This window comes from Anopheles marshallii, chromosome 2 (assembly GCF_943734725.1).
Source record: "Anopheles marshallii chromosome 2, idAnoMarsDA_429_01, whole genome shotgun sequence".
NCBI lineage: Eukaryota > Metazoa > Arthropoda > Insecta > Diptera > Culicidae > Anopheles > Anopheles marshallii.
The window spans coordinates 25,077,688-25,102,555 of NC_071326.1; the positions used below are offsets into that span (position 1 = coordinate 25,077,688).

Sequence of the window (24,868 nt, forward strand, 5' to 3'; positions counted from 1 at the left end):
TGTTCTACTCCCACCTTCATGCCTACTCATATGCTTTTCTTTTCCTATTAAACTCTGTTCATGTGACGTGTTTACAATGGAAACCACGAACGGGCAACAATTTTGTGATCCTGTCGGTTTTTTTTTGTTTTTATTTCAAACCTTCTCTCTCGTCCTGTGACGTGTTTGAACGCTGCTACACTGCATCAACGTTGCGATACCGGGATTTAACACTAAGCGCTAAAATCTGTATGCTTACATCCCCATTACATTCTTCACGGTTCAAACGCGTCATAATTCATTTGGTTTGATTAGCTACTTTTGATTTGTATGTTCTCTTCTGTCCTACCGGCTATGCCTAAACGCCTTCTCTCCCCCCCCCCCCCCTGTTTTTTTCCCCCCATCTATCTTATCGCTACCAGCTTTGTGTGGTTGAATTTGTTTGAAAGTTTCGTTTAAAAACGTCATCGCGTCACACTACTTTGATTAAGTGTAAGGTTGCATCATTGGACTGCGCCGCATGCATAGTTACATGCGCACCTGCGGGGCTGTGTCACTTCCCGGGCGACTGTCCTTCTCCTCCATCGGTCGGTCCAGTGTCCGTTGGTCAGCCTGCAGCGTGTGTTAAGCTCCTGATAGTGTGGTGAACTCGATGTCGCCCCCGCGCGGCAATATTAGATCGGGATCTGCAATATAAACTGGGAAATTATAATAAAACGATGCAACGAAAGATGAATCGCAAGCCAACGGAAAGTCGTGGAAATGTAAGAGAAGAGAGATAGGAGTAAGTTGGTTGATGTATGAGATTGAAAATTCTGTGGTCGAAAAACCTTCCCAAATTGAAACATTTAGTTGGATCAATACACAATGCCCGATGTAAAATATGCATGCCCGATTGCTTTTATCCAATAACAACGGTACTAAATCTAAAAACGTTATTTAAATAGATTCCTATTTGTGCCAGTAGACAGATTTATAAAGGAAATATTTTATCCCGTACACAATACACACTCAAAGCCTGCAATATCTGAAGGCTTTCTGGGCTTATCGCGCTTGATAGTTTATTTACAGACATTTGCATTAGCTAAAACCATCGTATGGCCCGACAAAGAAAGAGGAAAATCATGCTTAACTACCTTTTTCGATCAGCCAAGTTAAAAGAAGCAACTTAATAACCCCCTAGAGTCTCGTCCGTCCGTTGTATGGGGCGCAAGAAAGCGACCGTTTCGGGCGAAAAATGCGCCCGGTTTTTGGGGCGAAACGGTTTCGAAGCCCACAAAAATAGGTGAATTGAAGAGAAAAAAATCCGATTTCGGTCTCGCCTGGAGAACAAACGTCGCCCTGCAGCATTACAACAATATCTTCCTGCTTCCCGTGTCCGTGAGATGGAGATGATGATGGAGCAAGTTCGTCTGCACGGTCGAACCCGAACGAGAAAAGGTTCACCGAAGCGAAACACTTTCCTACCAATGGACGGACATGGCCAACCAGGTCCTTTTCTAAGCAGAACCGGTAAGCAGAAGGACATGCCCCTGGAGGGAACGAGATTTTCGGGCCGAAATGTTGTGCGTGTGCCAGTGTTGCCATGTAATGCCCGGCGAGAAAGGGATGTTGTGGGGCAAAATGGAATCTTACCCGACAGTGCTGATGTTTTCTGTGGCTGGTATAGGCCCGACCCCAGACACTTGCGCCGTGCAGTGAACCGTTTTGCTGTTGGTTCGGAGGTAGCTTCAAATCATCTAACAAACACATTACATATTTGCATATGAAACCCGAGGGAATGCTAGACCTTTCACTGCCGGTCCCGGTTGATCTGGACTGGAGTGAGTGAAAAAAGGCCTCCGATCGAACTTTATTACTCGGGTCGGGCTTGGAAGCTTTTCCGTGGTTTTATGAAGGTGGACTATTGTTTCTTCTTTCCTTTTTTTTGGGAGTGAGGTTACGCTCCTATCGTTCGCTGGTCCATTTGGGGTCATATTAAAACAACAAACTCAAGAGCAGAAGGATAAGTAGTGGATGTCTAACGAGACGGAGCTCTAGATATAATGGAAGACCGCTTTGCATTATTAACGTGTTTCTTAGCTTTGAATTCAAATAAACAAAAATATGCTATTAAAACACAAATTCCAAACAAATCTGAAACATAAAAAAAAAATCACCCAAAAAAATTTTTAACAAACTTTTGCGACAACCCAGCACCGTCTACATCAGCGTAGCAATCGTATCCGACCACCGTTTCCGACACAGTGCCGCTTGTGTGCCATCAGTACGGAGGCGACCAGTTGCGACCTGAAAGTGTGGGAATTTGTTTAGGATTCAGTGTTTGATTGGGTTTTCTACTCCGTCCCACACATCCCGACCCGGTACGCATACAGAAAGCGATTCATTTGCTGCCGGGCCGTGATTGTCGGTGCACATCTTGTCTCCATGTCTCCATGCTTTTACCGCACGGTACGGTACAGGCAGGTGGTGCGGGTGTGAAAGATTTTGGGAAGCTCATCAATTTTTCTATTTCCATACAACCACAACACATCGCCCATATTCCCAGTACAACACCCGCCAGACGCTAGACGTTCTGGCCGGTAGACACCGAGAGTGTGCAGAGTGTACTGGCTAAAGGGGGTTTCTTTGCCGCACAGCACTAGGTGGAAGTGTGCGGTCAGTGTGTGTTTTGTGTACTGCGAGCACTGTTCCGTACATAAGTTTATTTGATGTGATTTTTTGAAGTGTTTGCGAAAGCGACAACCTAGCTGATCTTATGGATGGGCTTCTGAATGGAAGCTCGAAGGAGCAGTGAAGAATGTACTCACGGTACTGACCCAATATTTGATGTCCTTCTGATTAATACCACAGAGGATGTGGCGATGTGTAAGAAAAAAAAGGTTGGTAAAATTGCACATACAAGAACTAAATAATAAATTATTCCTAGTACAAGCAGATTTTAGGACAGACACATGAATGTATCTACAAACCACCCGAAATTCGCTCATGCATCAACCCGCTACTTTTGCAATCAAAAAGTTATGAGACACTGGGCGTCTCCATGCCATCAACTTGGTCGGATGAGATATTAGACGATGCTTACCATATTATGGCCTGCTAGATTAATTTTTACTGCAAAACCCAATAGGCAGTCTATCTATCTGGGGTACGGTTCAAATGAGATTTTAAAGCTGTTCTGTCGTTTCAAGCAGTTCTGTGCTGCTACCACTAAAGCACGTGCTCTACCAGGCGTCTCCATTAAGTATTTCAGTGGTCGAAATGAGACCGTATTCGGAGATTTTAATTACTTGTCGGTATCGTAGTCTTTTTAATACAGTTCAAAAATTAATATTATTTGATATTGGAAACTGAAAAGAAAATCGCTACTATTTACCATACATAAAACGATACATCTCACTACACGAATTGAACGTGTTGCTATCAAAAGCAGTTGATTTAGATAATGATTGAAGCAGATACAGATAAAAAATCATCTTGATTGCATTGATGACACCACTCTGCGGAACCTATCACTCACTATCACTTCCAGCCATTGGCGGAGTAAAATATGTTAAACAATAATGCGCCCCTACGTACCCCGGCCGGGAACGTGTGCCGTAAAGTATCCTTACGCTACGGCAGGCGCTTTTTCACCATCCCATTTAAACCCAGTGCTTCAGACAGTCTGGTCGGTCACCATCCCAAATTGCTTGAAATCGATCGTGTGACGATATTGCGCTAGGTGCCATCGCATAATTTTGTCACGCGGCAAGTGGAGCAGCATCGCAAAAAAAAAAACAGCAAACCGTCCGTCCGTTCGGGTTCTGACGTCTCGCGTTGTACCTGTATGGACTAAAACTGTCAGCATACCACACTAATGGCACCGGTGCCTCTTCCACTCGCCTCCGCCTTCCGTACAAAATGGTCGGTCTTGCAGACTTGCCTGTCTACCCTGTGGTTGGTGAGAAAGCACACCTGACCGTGGTGCCAACTGGCTGTCGGCACCACGGCACACCGAATCTCATTTATTTATTGATTTGGATTATCATCATCACGTAATCGAATTTGCGTATTTCTAGCGAGGGTGAAGCATCCATCCGCCAAAGGTACCATTCGGTTTTGGTCGCTACGTTGTGTGTATGTGTGCGCGAGTGTTGCTTTTTCCGCGTTTCAGTTCTATCTGACCGGGTTCACCCTCGCGCCCAGTGTACGGTGAGTCGACAACAACCGTTTCGCTGATGGATGCTGTAAGGCACGGCCAAACCATCTCTTGCCGAACCCGATGCCCACGAGTAATGTGGGTGAAATTAAGTAAAATGAGATGGCAAATCTGAATTCCATTTGCTCCATTTCGGATGGAGATGGTTTCTCGGACCGGCCAGAGAACGAAGGTTTTTGATAAGTGACGGTTGTGAAAGGTTTTATTACAGGCAAAACGGAGGAAAAGTATTCAAAAAGATACACCACGTAAGAGAACGCATTAGCGCAAACCATTTTTCCGACGTAGAACCGAACGAAAATGGACGAACATTTTGTTCCGAAATGTTGCTCGAACATGAGGAAGCGTTAGTGCCACACGGTAGTTTGCAGCTCGTAATGCTGCAGTTGAGAAAAATTAAAGAGTTAATGCTTGACGATTGACGTGAAACGAACGCGCCCTTGTACATCTTCCCTGGCCATTGAGATGAAGCGGCGCAGGATTTTCACTTCTAGCTCACATCTTACCGGAAGGCGATATTCGAACGTCGGTTTGGATGCTAATGCAGAACAGCACAATGTTAGTGTGTGCTTCGTAGTGTGAGTGTGTATGTGCATGAGCCTTCACAAAATAGAGGCTAAAGCTCTGCCACTTACTGACGGCGAGAGCGAAACAGAACAGACAGGCGTAAGAGATGATACCAGCCGGGGGTTGTTTATCGCCTCATTCATCTTGTTGATATATGATACAATCGTCATTGATTGAATCGAAGGAAAAGCAGCACATTAATAGGATCGAGCATCAAATGCACACTTACATGCAGACACACCAGCACAGGGACCGCCCGAAAAAGTTCGTTCCGCATTGGAAATGGAACTGTGTGAGAATATGTGTCTGTATCCGTGTGTGTGTGTGTGGGCAGAAGCGTACCAAAAATTTCCCATGCCGCCGAAAACTCACATTCATCATCGGGGTTTTTGGGAAAAATGTCCATGCGGACAGAGGTAATGCTTTCGCTCCATGCTCATTTGCCTGCCAAAACGGGGCCACCGACTACCGACTGAAACCTTGAGCCACTTGCTGACGGTTTCTGGACCATCGGGGAGCAAAACTTCTTCCAAAGAAAGGCAGCAGAAGGAGAGAGAGAGAGAGAGAAAGAAAAAACACAGATACTGCCTTCGAGAAGCGATTAAGAACATTCAAAACGCACACGGTACGGCAGGAAAGGACCGGAAGCGTAGCGAACAGCCAACGTCACACAGCGGTGATGTGGGGCATAAGCATGGGATTATATTTCCGGGAGAGAAAATTGGGTACTTTCAAGCATCTGCATCATACGCACACAAACACGCGCACACGGGCGAGACGCACATTAGCTGCAGCCCGTGCGATCCATGAACCATATCGAGTTTGATATATGCCGGTTTTTTTGGTGATGGTGGAATTGAGTTCCCCGCCTAAATAATAGATCAGCGTACCGTCTATGATTTGTTTGGCCCAACTTAAGCCGGGGATGGTTTATCGTTACGCGGGACTATGTGTATGCGTTATTTATGGCGGAGATGCTTTTACCTCTCGATTAAAGCACACCAGCGGTATGGAACGGAGCATATATGATTCTGCCCCGAAACATGCTGGATTAATGTCGCGCGAAGGAGACATGGAATTGAAATTAATCTTTCATATTTAAAACTCGTAACAGGGATGCTTAACATTCGCCTAAATGGACATTGTGGGTGCAAAGACCCAGAAAACATTGATCACTTGTTCCAACTAAATGTAGCATGCGCATACGATCGGAATATTCAATTCCCCGTACCATTACAACAACACCCAGTCCGTTTTGTCCTTTGAAATGGGAAAGTCTCTCGTTAGAAAAATTCCTCGAACGGTATAAATCTTCCAACGAACGCACGTCGAACCGTACTTACCATTAAGACTAGGTTGTGAATACTGTACAAATCCTTCCGATACGTAACGACTACTTCTAATGGTGGACGAGGCACGACTGCAGCGTACATCCAGCTGCCGCTGATACTCATCATCGAATACATCGTCCTCGGCGTACATCGATGGCACATCGGTTCGGGCAGGTCTGCAATGGAGAAATAAAGCAACAAGAGCATATGAAGCAGCGGCTATGAAGCACCATCACCATCGCCCATCATCATCACCATCATTCTTCTCGTCATCATGCGAGTACGAAAGCGCTCGTAGCACTATCATTCGGGGGGCCCGGGCATTAAAACGGTTTTGCAAGGACGTCAACCAAACCGTGTCGATTACGATGTCGTGCCAGTGTAACGAGATGGCTATTGGCGCTGTTCACCGGCACCGGGACAGGTCCGCTTATCACTGTGTTCAGTCACCAGTCGCCAGACCAATTGCCGAATCACTTGTAATTATGTCACACTTCTGGTGAGGTTTTGCTTTCGCACCGTGGTGCACCGAGGGGTTTATTGTTTTGCTGGTCGAAGGGACGGAACGGAAGGCGGGAAAATATAACATCCCAAGCATTGACAGCCACTGGCGTTCTTGCGGGGTTGGCGTGTTATTAACAGATCTATCAAAAGTCACGTCGAACGGCCGGGCGAACCTCGCTGGTTCGGTCCACCGTTCGGAATGAACAAATGAATGTCGGTGGGCAAATGGGCAAGCGAGCAGATACGCTACGCAGGGCAGTAATTATTCCCGCCGGGTGACACAACGCTTCAATCGAGCCGATTCGATACCGCTCGGTACCACCCCGGTAGTCGGCAATTCATTTTCTCTCCTCGTAAAGCACGGACCGGGAATCTATTTCCCTCATCTTTGCGCACGAAAGCGCACGGAAACGATGGACACCGGGACGGAGAATATTGGGGCAAAGAGGGGTTCGGTTGAGCTTTTCCCTTGACTTGCACCAATTGAACCATTGAACCATAAAGTCAGAGAAATTACGTTATCAATTTAAACAATCTAAGTCATTTGTTCCTCGGAAATGTTGCCTTACTGCAGCAAAACGTTGCAGAGAAAAACCTTCGCTAAAAAAGGAAGGCAAAAATTCATGCCAAAGTAAAGCTGTCTTGGCGCCGGTAGCTCTAACCCTCGGGACTGGAGAGAAAGGCGAGTCGGAAGGGGAGACTAGTGCCCTTCGTCAGGCAGCCTAATGGCCCCTGAAAGCGATCGTTCGACGCCTCCGTCCGCGCCAATTCACTAGCCCCCGGTGAGCCCACCCGGACGAAACCCGTGCCCCCATTCTGTAGGGAAATGAAAAGCAGAGTATTATTCGGAAGAAGCTTTTGCCTGCTCCTTTTCACTACCCCGACGTCTGGCACGGGGCAACATCATCTGTTCGCATCGACAGGCTGACAGGCCAGCCAGTGCGGTGAATCGACCCACGGGCCGGCATCATTAACCCTTGGGATTAGTGAAGATGGAAAATGACGCATATCATTATTTCGCTCCAAGCTCCAAGCAACGCCGTTCGGATTCTGATTCTGGATCTGTTTCCGATTTCATATCTCAACGCCGCACAACAACAACAAAAAACCCAAACCCTCGGTGGCACAGCTCTTGCCGGGAATGAAACAACGCTGGGAAAGGAAAAGGACATCGAAAGGATCCCACAGCCAGGTGCGGTAATGCTGGAAACCATTCGGACAGGTCGGAGCTTTTTTCACGTGAAAGGGCAATGAGATGGAAAAAGGCAGGAATTTATTCGCTGCTTGGAACGAAAGGAAGAGTGATTTTTGAGCTTGTTATCGTTGTGCAAGCGATCATTTTGGCGAGCAGCGATGTTGGATGCGAATAAAAAATGGCGAACCAATCGTGGAGTGCAATCAGGGGGAAACTATTCGAACGTGAAGGAATTGTAGCAGGGGCAGTAGAATGGAATGTTGCGAAACGTCAACCACCCGCACTCAAATATTTTCTTTTCAAATACTGAAAAGGGCAGTATATTTTTTTCAATTTTCAATAAATAGTTCAATATATTATTGTATTTGTTACAGGACAATAAAGTATGAATTTATGAAACATTTTGCGTTCATTAATATCAAGGTTTATCAATCACTGCTCGCGATCTACGATGTTCCGATGTTCCGGCGAACAAGCAAAGTGTACTACACCCTTAATGCATTTTCATTTCTATTATGATCCTCATTGTGGCATAACCTTGCGCATTGAAATTGGTGGAAACGGTCACAAATGCATATACGTTTGTAAACAATATGAACTTACCGCATTCGCTTCCGAACTTCCTGAGGTTCGGGAGGTTTCTGCCGCTTGAGCCTACATATCGCGACGAACCCGGCAACGATAATGGACGCTATGATGACACCGATGGCAGCCGCCACAGCAGCAAACATTACCATCTGCGACTGTTGCTTCTGCTTGTCCTGGTGGGAAGTTTCCGCCGGTGTTGGATCCTCGGAGATGATGGTTTCATCCACTGTGGACAGTAAAGAAACACATGATATAGAATTAGCTGTCAAAACGGTTGACATTAATTTCCATATCTAAAGCTATGTCCTCCTCAGTAAATTTCCCAACTAGTGATCCTAGACATCCCGCTTTGCTCCGGAGAAGTATTCTGTTTTGTCTATCCATTCTAACTTTATTGTTGTCCAGTCTCTTAATTTGATTGTTTAGAGTATTGTGTCTTTAGATCGGGATCTTGGGGTTTACGTTGACACTAAGCATTTGTTTAATACTCACATCGACGAGATATGTGGGATGAACTTTGAATCTTTCTAAAGATTTCGACTGATTATAGGCTCTGTGTGTTACGGGTTTATTACTGGGTGATATCGAGGCATTAGACCTTCTATCCAATATTATTTTTTATACTCCTTTTCGATTCTTCGTTTATAGTTTCGATTCCGTGATCCTTTGCTTCTGTGAACTCGCTGAACACGGTACAGACTTTATGATCCGATTCTTGTCTTTTTTCTTAACTTTAACCACCTCTTACTTCGGTTATAATCTCTCTTGCTTCTTCTTTCGTTCCCGTGATGCCAATCCTTTCTTTTGAACTTCCTCCTAACATTTTTGCTCTTCATTTATCGTTATTTGTGTCCTTCTAGTCTTCCCCACTTTAAGCTCAACCGATTTTTTTTGTTTCACCTAATTAGTATATAAGTTAGCATTTGTGTTATATTAGGCCAATCCGTAAGGTTGACCTTCAAAATACAAATGAAATAGTAATGTTTAAAACGATCTCCCGCTAAATCGCACATTGGATGGTGTTGGAGAATTGCATACATTGTGCGATAAAACATTAGCAATGCAGCCGATACATCTGACCGTTCCAATCTCGATTCCAGCTAAACGCATGCCAGGATGCTGAACGAAATGTGTATATTTTCTCGATTAATCTATCCATTACTCAATCCCTTAATACAACTGACATTGAATAGTTTGGCGGGAAAAAGAAGCTCTGGACGGGGCTTAACATTTGCGTAATGGATCGGGTTTCACCGCAAACCACGAACACATTCGGATCGGCATTGGACGAGTAAATGGTCCAAGCCTCGATCCTTTCGTAGGTTTACCCAGGCCCCAAACACGCATACAAACACTCCCACACACGTACGGACCCTGGCCAGTGAACCGGCAAAGGCAACCCGTACCCGTGGACCTGTCACGGCGTTTCACTCGCAAATGAAAACACAAGATTGATGGTTATTTTATACTATGAGCGATCGGTTCCGGGGATAGGAATGGCGAAACAGTATTCCCTGGTTTCTTTCTTTTTTTTTTCGTTGTCACATTACTCCGTTTTCCACCATCCGGCACAATTTTGTTTCACCACGAACTGCGGATGAAATTCGCTCTGAAATTGATTCCTTCAGTCAGCTTCAGCACCGGTTGAACAATCGAACTAGTCCGATTACCGATCGTGAGTGTGTGTGTGTGTGTGCGTGTGTATGTATGCGAGGGTATGCAAAGTGTGTTAGTCCTTTTTATCGGGTGTGCAAAACCTCCGGAAACCGTGCTGTGAAAACATTTCCAACGCGACCATGCCTTGCCGGGGCGAACATTCGTAGAATGTGAGGAAAGGGATCAACATTTACCATCCGATACTTCCATATCCTTTCTCGTCAGTTCAACCGAAGCGTCGAAAATGTAACGAAATGGGAATATGTATCAGGAAAGAGAGAAAAAAAATGCTTCACACTCAAACGAACCTCCCGGATGGTTGGGAATATCACAACCCAACACGCAACCGGAAGACCCAACACATGACAAGCAAGAGCAGGGTAGCAAAGAGAAAAACTAGAAGTATCACACCACCATCAACATTCAACATATAAAAAATGACATTCGAGAGACGATTGATCTACACCGACCGGACCGCAAAGAAGGGAAACGAACGGACGAACGAGTAGGTCGTCGTTCAAGCTTCACTCAATAGGCGAGTGAATGCCTTCACCGTTGAATACCAGGTGAGGCAGGTTGAAATTAAATCCTTGCTTTTCTATCGATACTCACCCACGCCCGGGGCCCTTTGCTGCCCTGACGAATGTGACAGGAACATTGCATTAGTCCCCAAACGGTTGTGATCCGTACAATTCATTCTACCTCAACGCACAAATCGGAGATCATATGTATCAGCACGATTACACCTTTTGAGCGTTTTCAGTGGAGGCGAGAATTGCTGCTGGCGGTTCAATTGGTCCATCAAACTGTTGGATGTTTTATAGCGTTCTTTATTTGTTGGCTTAACTCTTGAAACTTTTTGGTAGACGCTCTTAACTGTTCAATATTTTGATTTCGTAAGTAAATGTTTTGAACTATAAAGTTGAATATTTTTTTAAAATTTTTAAAATTATATGTTCACCACCACCAATGTCTCAACCCGCAATACCACCACTAAATCCGCATCAATAGCCACTACTTCACATCACCATCCGCCACTACAAACCATAGTTATAAGTTAGTTTATAAGACAACCGAGCAAGCCCGGGATAAGGCTCATAACTGGGAGGAAATGCCCGTAGCTGTTTAATTTCGGCAAACTTTGTCGACCATACGGCCTTTGGCCGTCATAATGGAAATAAATAAATAAAAAAAAAAAAAATAAATAAAACTATATGTTTTTTTTTTAATTGTTACATCGTAACAGAGCGACGGCGAGGCATAATTATGGATGCAATTCGTTTCATACTTCCTTTAAAACAAAGTATGCTCCCTTTCTAAATTTACTAAAGTATTCTACTTCTAAATATTTCACACTTCGTTGTACCTTTCTTAAAGTTTGTCGCCAAAGCCATCAGCACGATTACACCTTTTGAGTGTTTTGAGTGGAGGCGAGAATTGCTGCTAGCGGTTCAATTGGTCCTTCAATGTGTTGGACAGCGTTGTGTTGGTTTTATAGCGTTCTTCACTTGTTGGCCTAACTCTTCTAACTTTTTGGAAGACGCTCTTAACTGTTCAGTATTTAATTTTTTTCAATGGTGTAGACGTTTCTTTAAATTGTAACTTCATAACACAACGACGGCGAGGCACAAATATGGATAGAATTCGTTTTATATTACCTCTAAAACAAAGTATTTTCTTTCTAAAATTACGATAGAGTTATTTTTTAAATATTATAATTTTTTTAAAACTTTAAAATTTTTTCCCATTGTTCTACCTTTCTTCAAGTTTGTCGCCAAAACCACTGACCTTTGTTATTCGTTTCTCTACAAACAACGCAGCTGAAGATAAGCTACATTTGAGCTTATAAACATATTTTCAGTTAAACATAACAATTAAGGCGTATATAATGATATTTTCCTTAAGTGAAATTGCAATATATCACCAAAAAAAGCACTTTTCCATGGGCCAATAACTGGTTCAACTGAATTTTGGGGATGTTATCATGGCAGCATTATTTGCATGAAGCTAAGATGTGATGATTTGCTTGAAACACAGCAATTCTTATAGATCTTCTCTCTGTATTAAGAGCACCCGGTTTAAGCTTTGAACTAGCGAGGCGCCTGAGAATTTTTAGTCCCTCTGATATTCACGAGTTAAAGACTAAAATTTGAGACTAAATTTTTATGTCTGATAGGTTACGATTCATCTTAGTCGTCGATTTCTCTTTGATTATTTGTTTCTAAGCTTCAATTACAGAAGGATACTTTATGTTGTATTTGACATATGGACTTAAATATGGTTTATTTTAAGTTGATCCAAACTTGTTTTGTACGAAAGCGACCGGCTAGAAGAATTTCTAGGTTATGTGAAAAACTTTGGTGGAGCTGCTACAATGGTGTTCTCTATAGGGTGTCTCACTATCGTTGTAGGTTTCGTTACATTATCAGAATTTTAGTATCAGAATCAGTAATAAATACTAATAATAACACCAAGTAATAGAACTATTCTTTCAGCTCAGCTTTTAATCCAAAAGTTATTATTTTAAAATAGAACGATGCACAGAACGATTGGAAAATTTTCCCGGCATGTTCTCGCTAATTGGGCATTGATAACGTTATGCCCTTTCAATAGCTCTAACGCCACATTTTCAAATAAATTCAGCTTGTTAGAAGCAGCAAATATTTCTGGAAAACCAATCCGGCCCATGATTCCGCTAGTTTAAAACTACCTCGAACGCTCCATCGCCCAGAAAGCGACGGTATGGCTTAGCAGGCAACAGATTATAATTAAAGTGGTTTGCTCTAAAAGCCCGCGAGAACGTGGTCCCGGCTGTGAGAGTGCATATGCGGTACCCTGACCGTGCCCCCGATCCCGATACCCACCTCGCATGGGCAAAACTTACCGTACGGTGGCACCAGCGCCGACCCGACGCGCACTTTATCGATAACGAACGGTGGATCACTTTTGCCCTTTGCGTTGACGGCGTACACCAACAGCTGATAGTCGCGGCCCGGTTCTAAGCTGTGCAATTTAAACTGCGGTATCTGCTCCTGGATTCGGAATAATGGTGCTAATGTGGCCTGTGGATGAAAATAGTAAACAAACGACGGTGAGAGGCGGTACGTACTCACAGGGAACGAGAACGAGACGATCGCTGGTAGTTGGGAAAGAGAGTTGGGATTAAGTTTTAATTGCTGACATCGCTGCTGGAATTTTCCCGCGAGTCTCCAGTGTACAAAACTGGCTGGCACACGATGGCTGGCTGGTTGGCTTTCTGTGCCGCATGTTGCCCGTTATCATATGGGCTGCAATGTGTTCCCGCCAGTGACATCCACCCAGGTGGGATGAGTGTGAATTTAAGGGAATGCAAAACAAAACCCAACGAAAAAAAAGCCCGCCGGGCAACTCGTAAATGAAGCTCTTTTTTCTAACAGAATCCGATTCAAAATATACCCCCAGGATGGTGAATGACCGTACCGTATCGTTCGTTAGCAGCAACAGTAACAGTGGACAGGTCTTGCGCTTAGTAAATATGTTCGCTTAATGAAGCTTAAATGCAGTAGTGCTTACCGGTGGCCATCAGCAAACCGTAAGTCAACTGAACAATTGGAAGAATTTAAACGTTTGCCCTGGCACTCGGTGGTTACGGCGAAAGCCAATCGATTATATAGTTCGAATGCCAATTAAAACCACCAAAAATACTTTCGACGAGGGTTTGGAAGCAATTTCCTGCTCATCTTTGAAGACTTCCGGTAGAGTGTTCTTTTTTTTTTTGTTTGCCTGTTACCGACCAAACGCAACGCTTCAGACACGGCCCACCAGTGCAGTGGTGCTAAACATTGCTGGGACCCCCGTTACGGATATGCATGCGAACCGTACCGTACATACAAATGCCATTACCTGATCGTTCATGGTGGAAATTTCATTATCGATCTCGGTCGGTGGGCCCCGGGTAAAGTCCAGATTGTAAGCGGGCGGTGCCACACCACCGACGACCTCGAGCAGAAACGACTGCATTAGACCACCGTCACTGCCCGCCAGGCACACCACCTCCAGCACCGTATCGTTGTGCAGTTCGCAGTTCCGGGGCGCATCTGGAATCTCTGCATTTCGGTTTCGACAACATCATCATCATCGTCATCATCGTCATCGTCACCATCAGCATCATTGTCGTCGACAGTCGATCCCGGGGAAGGAACATGAAACGAAGAAAAAGCGAACGGAAAAGACACAAACATCAGCATTTTTAATTAAAAGCCATGGAATCGAGCATATTTGCAGTAACTGCAGTGGGTTCATTCTGTGGCAGCCGGAAATGCTGGACTTCTCGCTGCGACCGAAGCTATCGTTGCCGCGTACGGGAAGGACCTCCAGCGTTGGGCGAAACAAGCACATCACTCGGTGCAATCTTCTCGATGGCAACGTTATTTGATTTGGCACTTCTCATTTGTAGATTGACGGTGTAGTGTGGGTTTTGCTGTGATACTTTTCTTTCCCGGACGCCCCAACGGTGCATTTGGGCAATCACGACCACCATCGGTCGTAACGACCATCCCGGCGTGGCTACGATAGCTTACGGTGGCTGAATCAAAGACCAAGAATTGAATAAAAAGGGCTGGCTGGCAGGGACGTACTTGCAGGTAAAATATGTATCAGACATGGCACCGTCTGTCGGCCGACATTGTTGATCGCCCAGCAGGCCAGCGTTACCAGCTCCGAGTCGGACTGAGGCAGATAGGTCATGGTGCTGACCAGCCCGTGCGAACTGATGCGCGAGTTTAGCACCGGTGACACGTTACGCGTGTTGTTGTACGTCCAGCTGAACCGTACACCGTCCGGTGGGTCAGCCTCCACCTCACACTTGACGTGCAGCGAGTGCATGTTGAGCGAACCGACCGACGTTTGCTCCGTGCCAGGCTTGCAACGCGGTGCAACTGTAAAGGGAAGAGAAAGAACAGTTGGTTAGCAAAGTACACGGTTGTGGAAGATTTTATTGCTTTTTTTAATAAATGTTTGATGGGAATGCAAAATATGTTTATGGTAGACGACGCAAATATCTCGGCAACTGTTGATTGTTATGAATTTATTTCAAATTGCGTAGTCCAAAGCGAAGCTTACTAATCACTTTTCTTTATTTGTCAACTTTCAAATGGAATGCTACAAGTATATCGATTTATGGTTATATGAATTATAACAATTGCATAATTAGTTACGATAGTCGAACGATTGATTCATTAACTGAAAGATTTTTTTTATATAACAGTGTTACTTCCATAACACCAGAAAGGCATACAAGAAACTTTTACTTGTTTAGCGTTCTAAAACTGAATAAATGTCATTAGCTTACCACAATTTGAGCATAAGAATATTGGTATATTTTTCAAATTTATTAAAATGTGTATTTCGATTAATTAAAAGGTTCAAAATGATAGTAGTGTTGGAAATTACTTATGCTTTTGCCAAGTAAATCGGACGGATGAAATTGATTTTTTGATGGCAAAATACCAGAAAGATTTGTCAATTTAATGTTTTTGTAGGAACCAAACCCTCTCTTTTTTCGCCACAAATTATGCAATGATGCATCTTCCCGTTAAGGTTTCAAATAAGCGGCAACAAAACGAGCTATGATACGTGCTGCATTTTCTTGAGTAGTTGTACAAAGTATTATGAAACGATATTATGCTATTATTTCCTATAGTAAACACTGTAGTATAAGAAGTAAAAAAAATACAAAAAACGTATGGTACAGCATTCGAAATATCCTCGCTCTAACTTGACAAGTCATTTAGACCCGTCCGGTTGCAGTGGCACCAATCCTGACCTTTAGGCGGATAATCTATCTGGAAATGAAGGAGGTTAAAAGCAATGATCGATAATACATATCTTAGGAATCGCGTATATATGTTCTTAAGTCGAGGAGCTGAGATGTATATCATACATCTGATTCAAGTGGAAATCTTGGATCTTGGTATCTTGGAAATAATCAGTTTTGTTTTTTGCTTACGATTCTGAATTTTTCACAGTTCAATGTCCCTTCCTTTACGCTTTAGTGTTTCATGATAACTTAAAAATTTAACCTCCTGAAGTAAGCACTCTTGTCCACAAATTTTACAAAATCATGAAATCAACAAACGTTAATGCTTAGGAGTGAAAATCTATTCACTGATACTCCTAACAGTGAACTCCAATACTTTTCTTGACCTCTACAATATGACCCCATCGTTACAGTGAGTTCATATCTTCGAATTATTTAAAGCCCTACGACCCTTTAAACATTAAGCAGCGGACTGGATGAACATAATATTCACACAAATTTAACAATACTCAAACAACAACCCCGAACAACCCCTGTGTGTTGTGCTGCCCCTGCCCGGGTCCGGGTCGTGGAAAACTCCCTACACAAATATTTCAGTTGCAAGCACAAAACGCACACCAATCCCTGCTGAACGCTCAACAATTGCTCACCACCCGCCAACACGTGCTTTCCGGGCGTAAGGAATTGTTTAAACTTGGCGCAACAAAAACAAAACAAAGTCGTCGCTTTATTTCAACCACCGTGCATTCTTAGCACCGGTTCCGGTTCCGTTCGGCGTACGTACTTTGGTACGTTTTTGTTTTCGGAGCGAGCGCGGAGGAAGTTGCCAGAATCCGATTTGGAGATGTGTTTAGCTTTACAGTACAAATGGCACCTTCATAGTTTTTGGCGCATCGGTATGTGTGGGTGAGCATACACACGAAACAATCTTAACAGCAGTGCGCAGTAAAAAGGATAAAGTAGACCCTCGTTTATGGCGACAATAGTTGGGACGCAAAGAAACGGTTCCACTTCCAAAACCCGAAGGGACAGGAATCTTACCCGTCTCGTCTCACCAAACGGATCTCGCACCATTCATTCATTATTCACAGATTTTAATTCCATTCCGTACCGTGCCCACGGTGAACCAATGTTTTTTTTTTTGGCGACACATTCCACCCAATCCAAGAGCCGCCCAAATCTGGCAGGACGAATTTATTCCACGACGGAGACTAATTTTCGACTCGAGTGTGGAGCGGCTTGAGTACATGAGCTTTCGGCCAATCTCGGTTTGGGGTCAAAGCATTAACCATTTATGTAGCACTCTGGCAAACTAGTGCGGCTGGATACAAGTGTTTACAGTGCTTATCACAAAAGCAGGCAAGCGATTCGGTAGTGTAGCATAATTTTCTCATAGACACTATTTCTGTTATTCGATATATATCGCACTCGCATCACATGCACGCAGTTGCCGAACAAGCAAAAATAAAACAAAACACACACAAACACACAGAGAAGTTAAACCATGTCTGATGATAATATTTTCATGATCAATTGAAGGCCGGTCTTGTGCGGGGGTTGCTTAAATATAAAACGCTACAACGCTTTCGCCCGATCGAGCGCTACCAGCCAGAAGAAATAGCTCAAAGTACAGGAATAAATGCTTTCACAGCACATGTAGCGTTATTTGGTTCCGGGCAGCTGGTACGACACGACACGGAGCCGCCGTACGAGAAGAAAAACGAACCCTGAAAATCCCCAAACGGAAATATTATTATCTCTTCCGCATCCCACCACCCATCCGTCGCATTCGTGTACGGAAAGGCGGACGAAACGCCGACGGACAAAAGCAAACACTCCTTTCTGTCCAATCGATGTGCACCACCTTCTGGACGAATTCTTCGATTCAGGAAGGGACTAACGAATAAGCGAACTAAGTGCTACCGAGCTACCGTTCGAACCAGTAACCAAAGGAAGACGAGGAGCAAACAAAAAAAAAGCCCCACTTCTGGGCCTTGTCCTCGCACGGAAGCTCGCAACGATACCGGCGGAACTTGTCTTGATTATCGCCGGCGGGAATTTGCCTTTCTTGCCATTGTTTGCCTAGGCCGTTGTCTGTCCACCCGCATTTATTGGCCTGCCGCTCACTGGCCTGGCGGTACCAATCGTGCTGCGATTCTGATTCATGGGTAATGGTTGAAGGGGCGAAAGGAAGGAAAGCAAAAAAAAAAAGAAAGAAACCATTCGACCGGGAGTATTTGCCATTTTGCTCTTCCTGCATTTTACTACCACCAAAGCCGACGATGAGCTGTGACCATTTCGCTGATACGTTACTGATAGTAGCGTGCAGCACTGGATCCGGCCGTCCCTGTTCGATGATTATCGCTTGTTATTCTTTATGCCTGGGTTCCATTTTATTCAATTATCTCTATGATGTGTGCAATGTGTTTCATGTTTTGCTCTCGGCAACCGCACATACCTAATGCGTCCACAAGGTGGGAGACACTGGGGAGATTGACCCACTCCCACCAGCTCAGTAATGATTGGCCAAACAAATTTACCAGCTGTGCTTGGTTATGAATGAAAGTGTGTCGAACTTCTAATGAAACAAAGTGTAACTTTATGTAGCTATGGAATTACCTACTATGTTACTTTCTTTTCGATACTTAACTACCAAACAGCTCGGATTCTCTTCATTTCCTGCCTTCCTTCAATATTATCGTTCGTAAAACATTCATTCCACACGAAAACAGAATCATTTGTATGGTGAATCAATTATACGGTTTTGTTGCCGCAGCTCCAATTTACATTTAAATAGGTTGCAATTATAAAACAAAAAACACAGCCACATTTTTCACACCCGCTAGGATCCCACCACCGTAGGATGGTCACCGACAGTCGACCGAGGCTATCGAGGCATTCATGGGCACGGTAGGTTTTTTATGGCACTCGGTGTGTTTGCGTGTGCTTGTGTGCCTACGACGGGTCGAAACACGATCCTATTTGGCTAGGGAGTGGACGTTAAATTTTCATGGGTTTTCAATTATGGTAATGGGTGGCGGGTGACGTAAAAAATATGACCACCCCAATTAAGATACGTCCGTGATGGTGATGGGAGATTGAACGAACGTCTCAAACAGAGGACAAACGGAGCGACTTCGCGCAGAGGGCTAACCGCGGTCTAGGTGTGCACTAAAACCGTACAACGTATTGTGATAATTTTGGGTGTTGAAAACAGATAAAGTAGGCGAGCAATTTTATTCTCTTTCGATGCTATTCCCCGCATAGAATTAAGTTGCGAATTCAACCCCGGGAGATATGAATTGAAATAACTTCTTAAACTAAAGATTACTTTAAACTTTAAAAATGTCTCTCCACGGAAAGTGTATTTAACGTCTTTGTTAGAGGAAAATTATCTTTGCACTACAACTCCGCAAACGTGCGCCTCAAAAACCCATAAATCCTTCAAAAGTGTCTACCGAAAGGAACAACTTCACCGTCATGTTGCAATACTTACACTGTATTTTGAGCGTTAGAGATGAGCTGCGCGTTTCACCTTCCGTGTTGGAAGCGGCACAAGCGTACGATCCGGCACTTTCCCGCTCCAGCTGTGTCAAGTACAAGGTTTCCCCATTTTCTCCGGACATCCTCATGTTCTGTGCCGACGGTAGTAGAGAGATAGAAAAGTCTAGTTAGAAAGCACGAGTACGTTCGCCGTAAAAGCTGAAAACTGTCACACAGAGATAGGAACAAATGCACTAAACTTCCCCGTGTAGGGCTGCCGATGCCGGTGCTCAGGAGTGTATGGGACGTGAAGCAGCGGGATCCGTATGTGGCCAACGTTGTAGGGGAAGCCTTCCGATGGTAACGTTTACGAAACCCGGGTCGGGCAGGGTGAGTAGATTTCGTGGGAACAAGCGCATCATTAGCGCCCTTCAATTGCGTTTCGATCTCACCGGAACATCGAAACCCGGCGCGTTTCCAACCTTTCGCACCCGTTTTCCCTGGAACACCGATCGATCTTTGGCGAGTTTCGGTTGCTAATGATAGATCTCGTTGCTCGATAGATGAACATTTGTTACAAATCTTTAGCTGCCATGTTTGGACGAAAATGTGCTTGTTCGTACGCCCCGGTTCGCAAACGCTCCACCGCAAAACGGTGGCGTTCCCGGCGGCACGGAACGGCGCCCATTATTTGAAGGTCGTTTTCGACGCGGTGAGAAATGGCACCATCCGTCGATAAGGTTGGTACCGTTGGTTTGCGCTGTGCCTGCCTGTTACCGGCTTCCGGCTTCTGGCTGAGAGTGTTTCCGTGTGATATTACACGGCTCGAAAAAAGAACATTTGGCCCATGGTGGCAGAGCAACGGGAACAGCGATACCCTAGGTCGGGATCTCACGGATTGCCGCAACACTGGTTCGGGTTTGGTGAAGGAACCGGAAAGGTAAAAAATCGAGCTATAATTGAACTGTCAAGCTCGTGTGTTACACTGCTGGTGCTGCTGCTGGCCCTGATTTCCCACTGCACCCTGGTGAGCATGTTTCCGAATTCGCACTGCTTCTCTTTCACTGTTTTTTTTTGTTATTATTGTTGTTTTTCTCGTTTGCCATGCATCAATCAAAAAGCACTGGGAACAGCTTCATCGGGAAGTGTTTCCTGCAAATGGGACGGTGAAAATCAAAAGTCTAACCCATCTCAACTCTGCAGACGGTTTGAACTGGATTTACTTCGTTTATGTATGTGGGTTGGGCAAGTTGTTTGCTGCTGGAAGCAAAAACATAGCAACCCAAAAGTAAGATCTTTATCATGAAAACGTTGCTGAGATTCTTTTAAAAAAAATCCAACACACTTTGTTTCCGGCCATGACCAATGTCAATCTATGTATTGATTGACAACTAATTGTACATGTTTACTGATGAAAATAAATCCTTTATTCCATGTGAGTTTCTCGATTTGTGCTCAACATCGCCAGAACTCTGATTCATTAAGTAATCGAAAAATGATGCCAAGAGAATTTCTACGAAATTATGTTCCAAAAATGGATTTGAATAAACTTTAAAATTAAAAACGGAAATTTTCTAAAACTTCTGCCATTGATTGACCACCATTATTGCTAACCGAAACCCTAGACGACAAGCTTGGTGCCATTTAGAAGCCGGAATTCGTCCGGACAGCTGCTCAGTAAACTTTACTTGACCGACAACCCCAATCGGCTGCAAAGGCAAATTGAATGGAACAAGCAATCTTTGCATCACGTTACAGCACCATCACTTTTCGGCAAAGCAGCTAATAACGATTTCTTTGACATTGAGCACCAACTTTGAGACTTGCCACAAGCAGAGTCTGCTTTACCACCATCACCGCACCCAAAAAACCCAACAATTGGAGACACACAGAAGCTGCAGAGATATGCGGCCAATGCTTGCTGCCGAGAGGAAATTAATTAGTTTTATCTTGCTTGCCATCGAAATGTCGGCCATTTATTTGATCCTTACACACCACTCCGCAACCCGAAACATCGGACGCATGATCATGGTTGGGCGGTGTTTCGCAAAGCCTTTGCTGACTGCCAGACCGTACCGGGCGAAATACCATTCGATGAACCAACCAGCCGAATTGGTTGCTCGACGGCCGATCGATTCCTTGCTCAAACCCGGTCCGGTCGGTGACAACCGGCGTATCCTGACGCGGGAGAATTCCTGCTGTGATGGCAGGAAAGATACGATAGGTTTCGGTAAGACTGAAGTCACAGGATGAAATTCATTCTTTTGCGAATGGTTCAAACATCGAGATGGAAGCGTCAGGAAAATTGGTAAGCCATATTTCAACTCCCGGCCCAGCAGAACACGGTCGGGAAAGGTCATCGTCAAAGTAAGGGTTATCATCTGCTGGGGGAGGCAAACTTTCGGGATGGAACCGTTAGCAGGGTACGCGCAAAGGAATCATCATCAGTGAAGTTAACTTTCGTTTTCTTGTTTGTAAACTCCCGGCAAAGATTTTGATAGCACCAAAACGACGGCACACACATCCGGAGCCGTAGGTCGAACCATCGGATCGAGGTCAGTGAAATGATGGAAAGCAGCAAAGCAAACGGTTCGTGTTATCTCTACCAGAAGCTACACCGAAAGGAACTTATGCTTGGTGTCTGAAGTTGAACGTGCCTGGGACTTGGTGGACAGACAGTGGGGTCAAAGTACGCACCGTGCCTGCATGGCTGTAACGTCCAGCTCGAACCTTTATCCTGCCAGTTTGAATAGCTTAGCAGTGAATAGGGTTCAGAGTGATAATTAAATTGAGCTTCTTCACGGGACTCATTTTCAATAGTGTGAGAAACGGGATGTGCAAAAGGGAAGGCGGCATGGAGTCGGCAGCATCCAGTTAAGCTCTATGATATCATTCATCACACGGGCGAATTAAAACGCTACATCTTTTCGAATGAGATGTCGCCTTAAAGCTAGAGCGTGCTGGTGCGGTTCCTAAGTTCCTCCCAAAGGCTGCCCTTTCGTCCAAACAAAATTCTAGTCTGCTGTAGCTGATATTTGATGAGCATACTTAACGGCTTTAAAGCAACGACACCATTGCCCCATATCAGATTGCCGTATCTTCGCCCGATGGCGTGGAATAAAAGATTCAATTTTCCCAACACCGCATTGCAGCATTTAGTGCAACACGGCCCGGGTGCACATTAACTGCTTGTAAGCACTATTTAAACAAATTGAATTATGACCCGTATCTCTTTAATTGGATTTGTACACCTTGCTCCCGGTCGATTGTCGTTGGGCAGTGGTTCGACTCCAGCAGCGACCGGTGAATTAAGCCATCCGAGTGCGACGAATAAAATGTACTGCAAAACCATCGATCGAAGGATAAGGCGATTGAGTGCCGGAGTGAGTGGTTTCGATTCGACAAAAACCCTCACCCGGCACCGGAAGCCGCAGGGATCCATCCACTGTCGGCCACTGTTCTTTGCGAGTGTTTGGGGTTGCGGCGATAGTAAAACTAATTATATCTGAAGGATTGAGGCAAGGTAATAAGATTAATTTGTTTGAAATAAGGGATTAATGATTTAATTACGTGCCGGAAACCAACAGCACTGGCCCCGACCTGGCAGCAAAACCCTCGGTGGTCGCATTAAGGCTCGTTCCGCTTTCCACAGAGGTCGTCGGGTCGCTGGGCGACCGTTAACAGGAAGACACCGTGACTGAGGCGGCTGGCTGGCTGGCATCGCCGGGAATCTCATCAAGAATGAAGCCTGCCGTTGGTCGCAATCGTAGTGCGCTCGAGTGATTCTAGCCCGTTCGAGTCCGTCCGTGTACACACCAGGGCACATTCGTGTGTTGTCACACCAGAAACGACACTTCTGTGGCTTTCGCAGCCGTACTTCGTCGTGGTCAGCGAGGAGAAACGTTTGACCTAATGAAGGTGCTTGATTTCCCAGTGAGAGCATCATATTTTCCCGCAGCTTCCTCGTTCACTCAGCACCACCAACACGGGGCTAATTGAGTGCACTGGGGTACGCTTTTATCATGAACCGTGTGGCCTAGCTCGGATCAGATGACGCTGACGGGCTTTAGCTCGCTTTGTTTCTCTATCTCAGCGTGTGTGTGCTGCAGTGTGTAGATGTGAGGAAATGCAATAATACTTACGTTTTTGTACCAGGAAAAGGAAGTGACCGGTGGTCTCGCATCCGCACGGCATTTGAGCGTAACGTTCTCACCCTCAGCACGCGTTATCACCCGGCTCGGATCCTCGTTGGACAGATGCACCGATACGACCGGTTCGTCTAGATTGTGTGGAGCATGGAGATAAAGAGAGAGAGAGAAAAAAACGCACAGTGAAACGAGTTGAAAAAGCAATAACGCAGTGAAAAGTTAATTTTAATTCGCACAATGGTACCGCGGGGAAGCGTATGAGCGTATGTACGACCGGAGTGAGGTACGCGTCTGGCGGAGTGGTTAGAAGTGTTCGTTCGTCGAAATCGTTTTCCACTGTCGGCTCAGACGCACCATTAAGGAAACTATAAAATTGAATTTATCGTTCCATTGCACACGCCCCATTGGTGGGATGATTAAAGGACACGCGCCTCGTTGGGATGTGTAAACTCCGTCAGGAGTGGGTCACGGTGGTGTAGGAAGCCCGTTCAACTTCAATTAAATGACGTTACCACTACGTTACGCTACTGCTGTCCAGCTTTGCGTGTGAATGATTTTCGATGACGGTGTCTAAACGAGGAAATAATTTTACTTTGAGTAGTGTTCCTGCCTCGGCAACACGATTGATTGCTTAACATAACACGCGCGTAACATATCTGAGAGGTGCGGGGTGTAAACATTTAGTGGCCATCACGCGAGATTTATGCATTTCATGTGTAAAAAGTGCCCATTATGATTCAAGCATCAGTTACATAAGCACTGACATGAATGTTAGCAAAATAACTCTACTTTTATTGTCCCGAGAACAGGTGTAAAGTTTGTTAATTAGAACGCAAACACATTTACACTAGTAATATGGTTTTTGTATGTTCTTCTTGAGTAGGGTACTTATTTAAAAACTATTATTAATTCAATGGTTGACAAGATAGGCAAACCAAACTGCACGTTCAATGTCATATAAACCGATAAACCTTACAGTCGTTGTATCTAAATTTTGTCTCAGTCTCCAGCGACGTTCATTCCATTCCGTTTCATTCTCTTACACAAAACCAACAGAGCACGTGGATCTTCTTTTAATTTCCGTTTTTATAAACGGAATCCTTCTAATTAGGCTCAGATTATTTCAGTCGTTCAACACAATTCTACCGAAGAAAAAGGGGCCTCAATTTCTCGTTGTTCAGGACAACTCTTTCGAATTCGCTTCTTGATCAATCGGAAATCTCTTTCAGCACTTGCTATTTCACCACTACACGACTGAAATGAGAAGCCTAAAGCATTGGATTTAGGATCAATGCGATAAAGTCAAAGTACCTGATTGATTGAGGCCTTAGGCGAGCTGCCCGAGGAAAAGAGCGTCAGTTAACGACGCCGATCCTCACGAAATCCCAAGGCGATTTATGATCCTACGATCCTGAAAGC

At 44.7% G+C, this 24,868-nt stretch overlaps 1 protein-coding gene across 1 annotated transcript in view; it reads right to left on the reverse strand.

Annotated features, from left to right (window-relative positions):
- Positions 1-575: 575 nt before the first annotated feature.
- LOC128709843 (nephrin) overlaps positions 576-24,868 on the reverse strand; it is a 65,008-nt gene continuing 40,715 nt past the window's right edge. Inside the window, exons 8-15 of the mRNA XM_053804866.1 lie at positions 23,444-23,580; positions 19,315-19,453; positions 14,638-14,937; positions 13,904-14,106; positions 12,906-13,083; positions 8,381-8,591; positions 6,091-6,254; positions 576-665 (exon numbers count right to left, since the gene is read on the reverse strand). Of these exons, the coding sequence (XP_053660841.1) occupies positions 604-665; positions 6,091-6,254; positions 8,381-8,591; positions 12,906-13,083; positions 13,904-14,106; positions 14,638-14,937; positions 19,315-19,453; positions 23,444-23,580 (1,394 nt within the window). The 3' untranslated portion in view covers positions 576-603. The remainder of the gene's footprint in view (positions 666-6,090; positions 6,255-8,380; positions 8,592-12,905; positions 13,084-13,903; positions 14,107-14,637; positions 14,938-19,314; positions 19,454-23,443; positions 23,581-24,868) is intronic.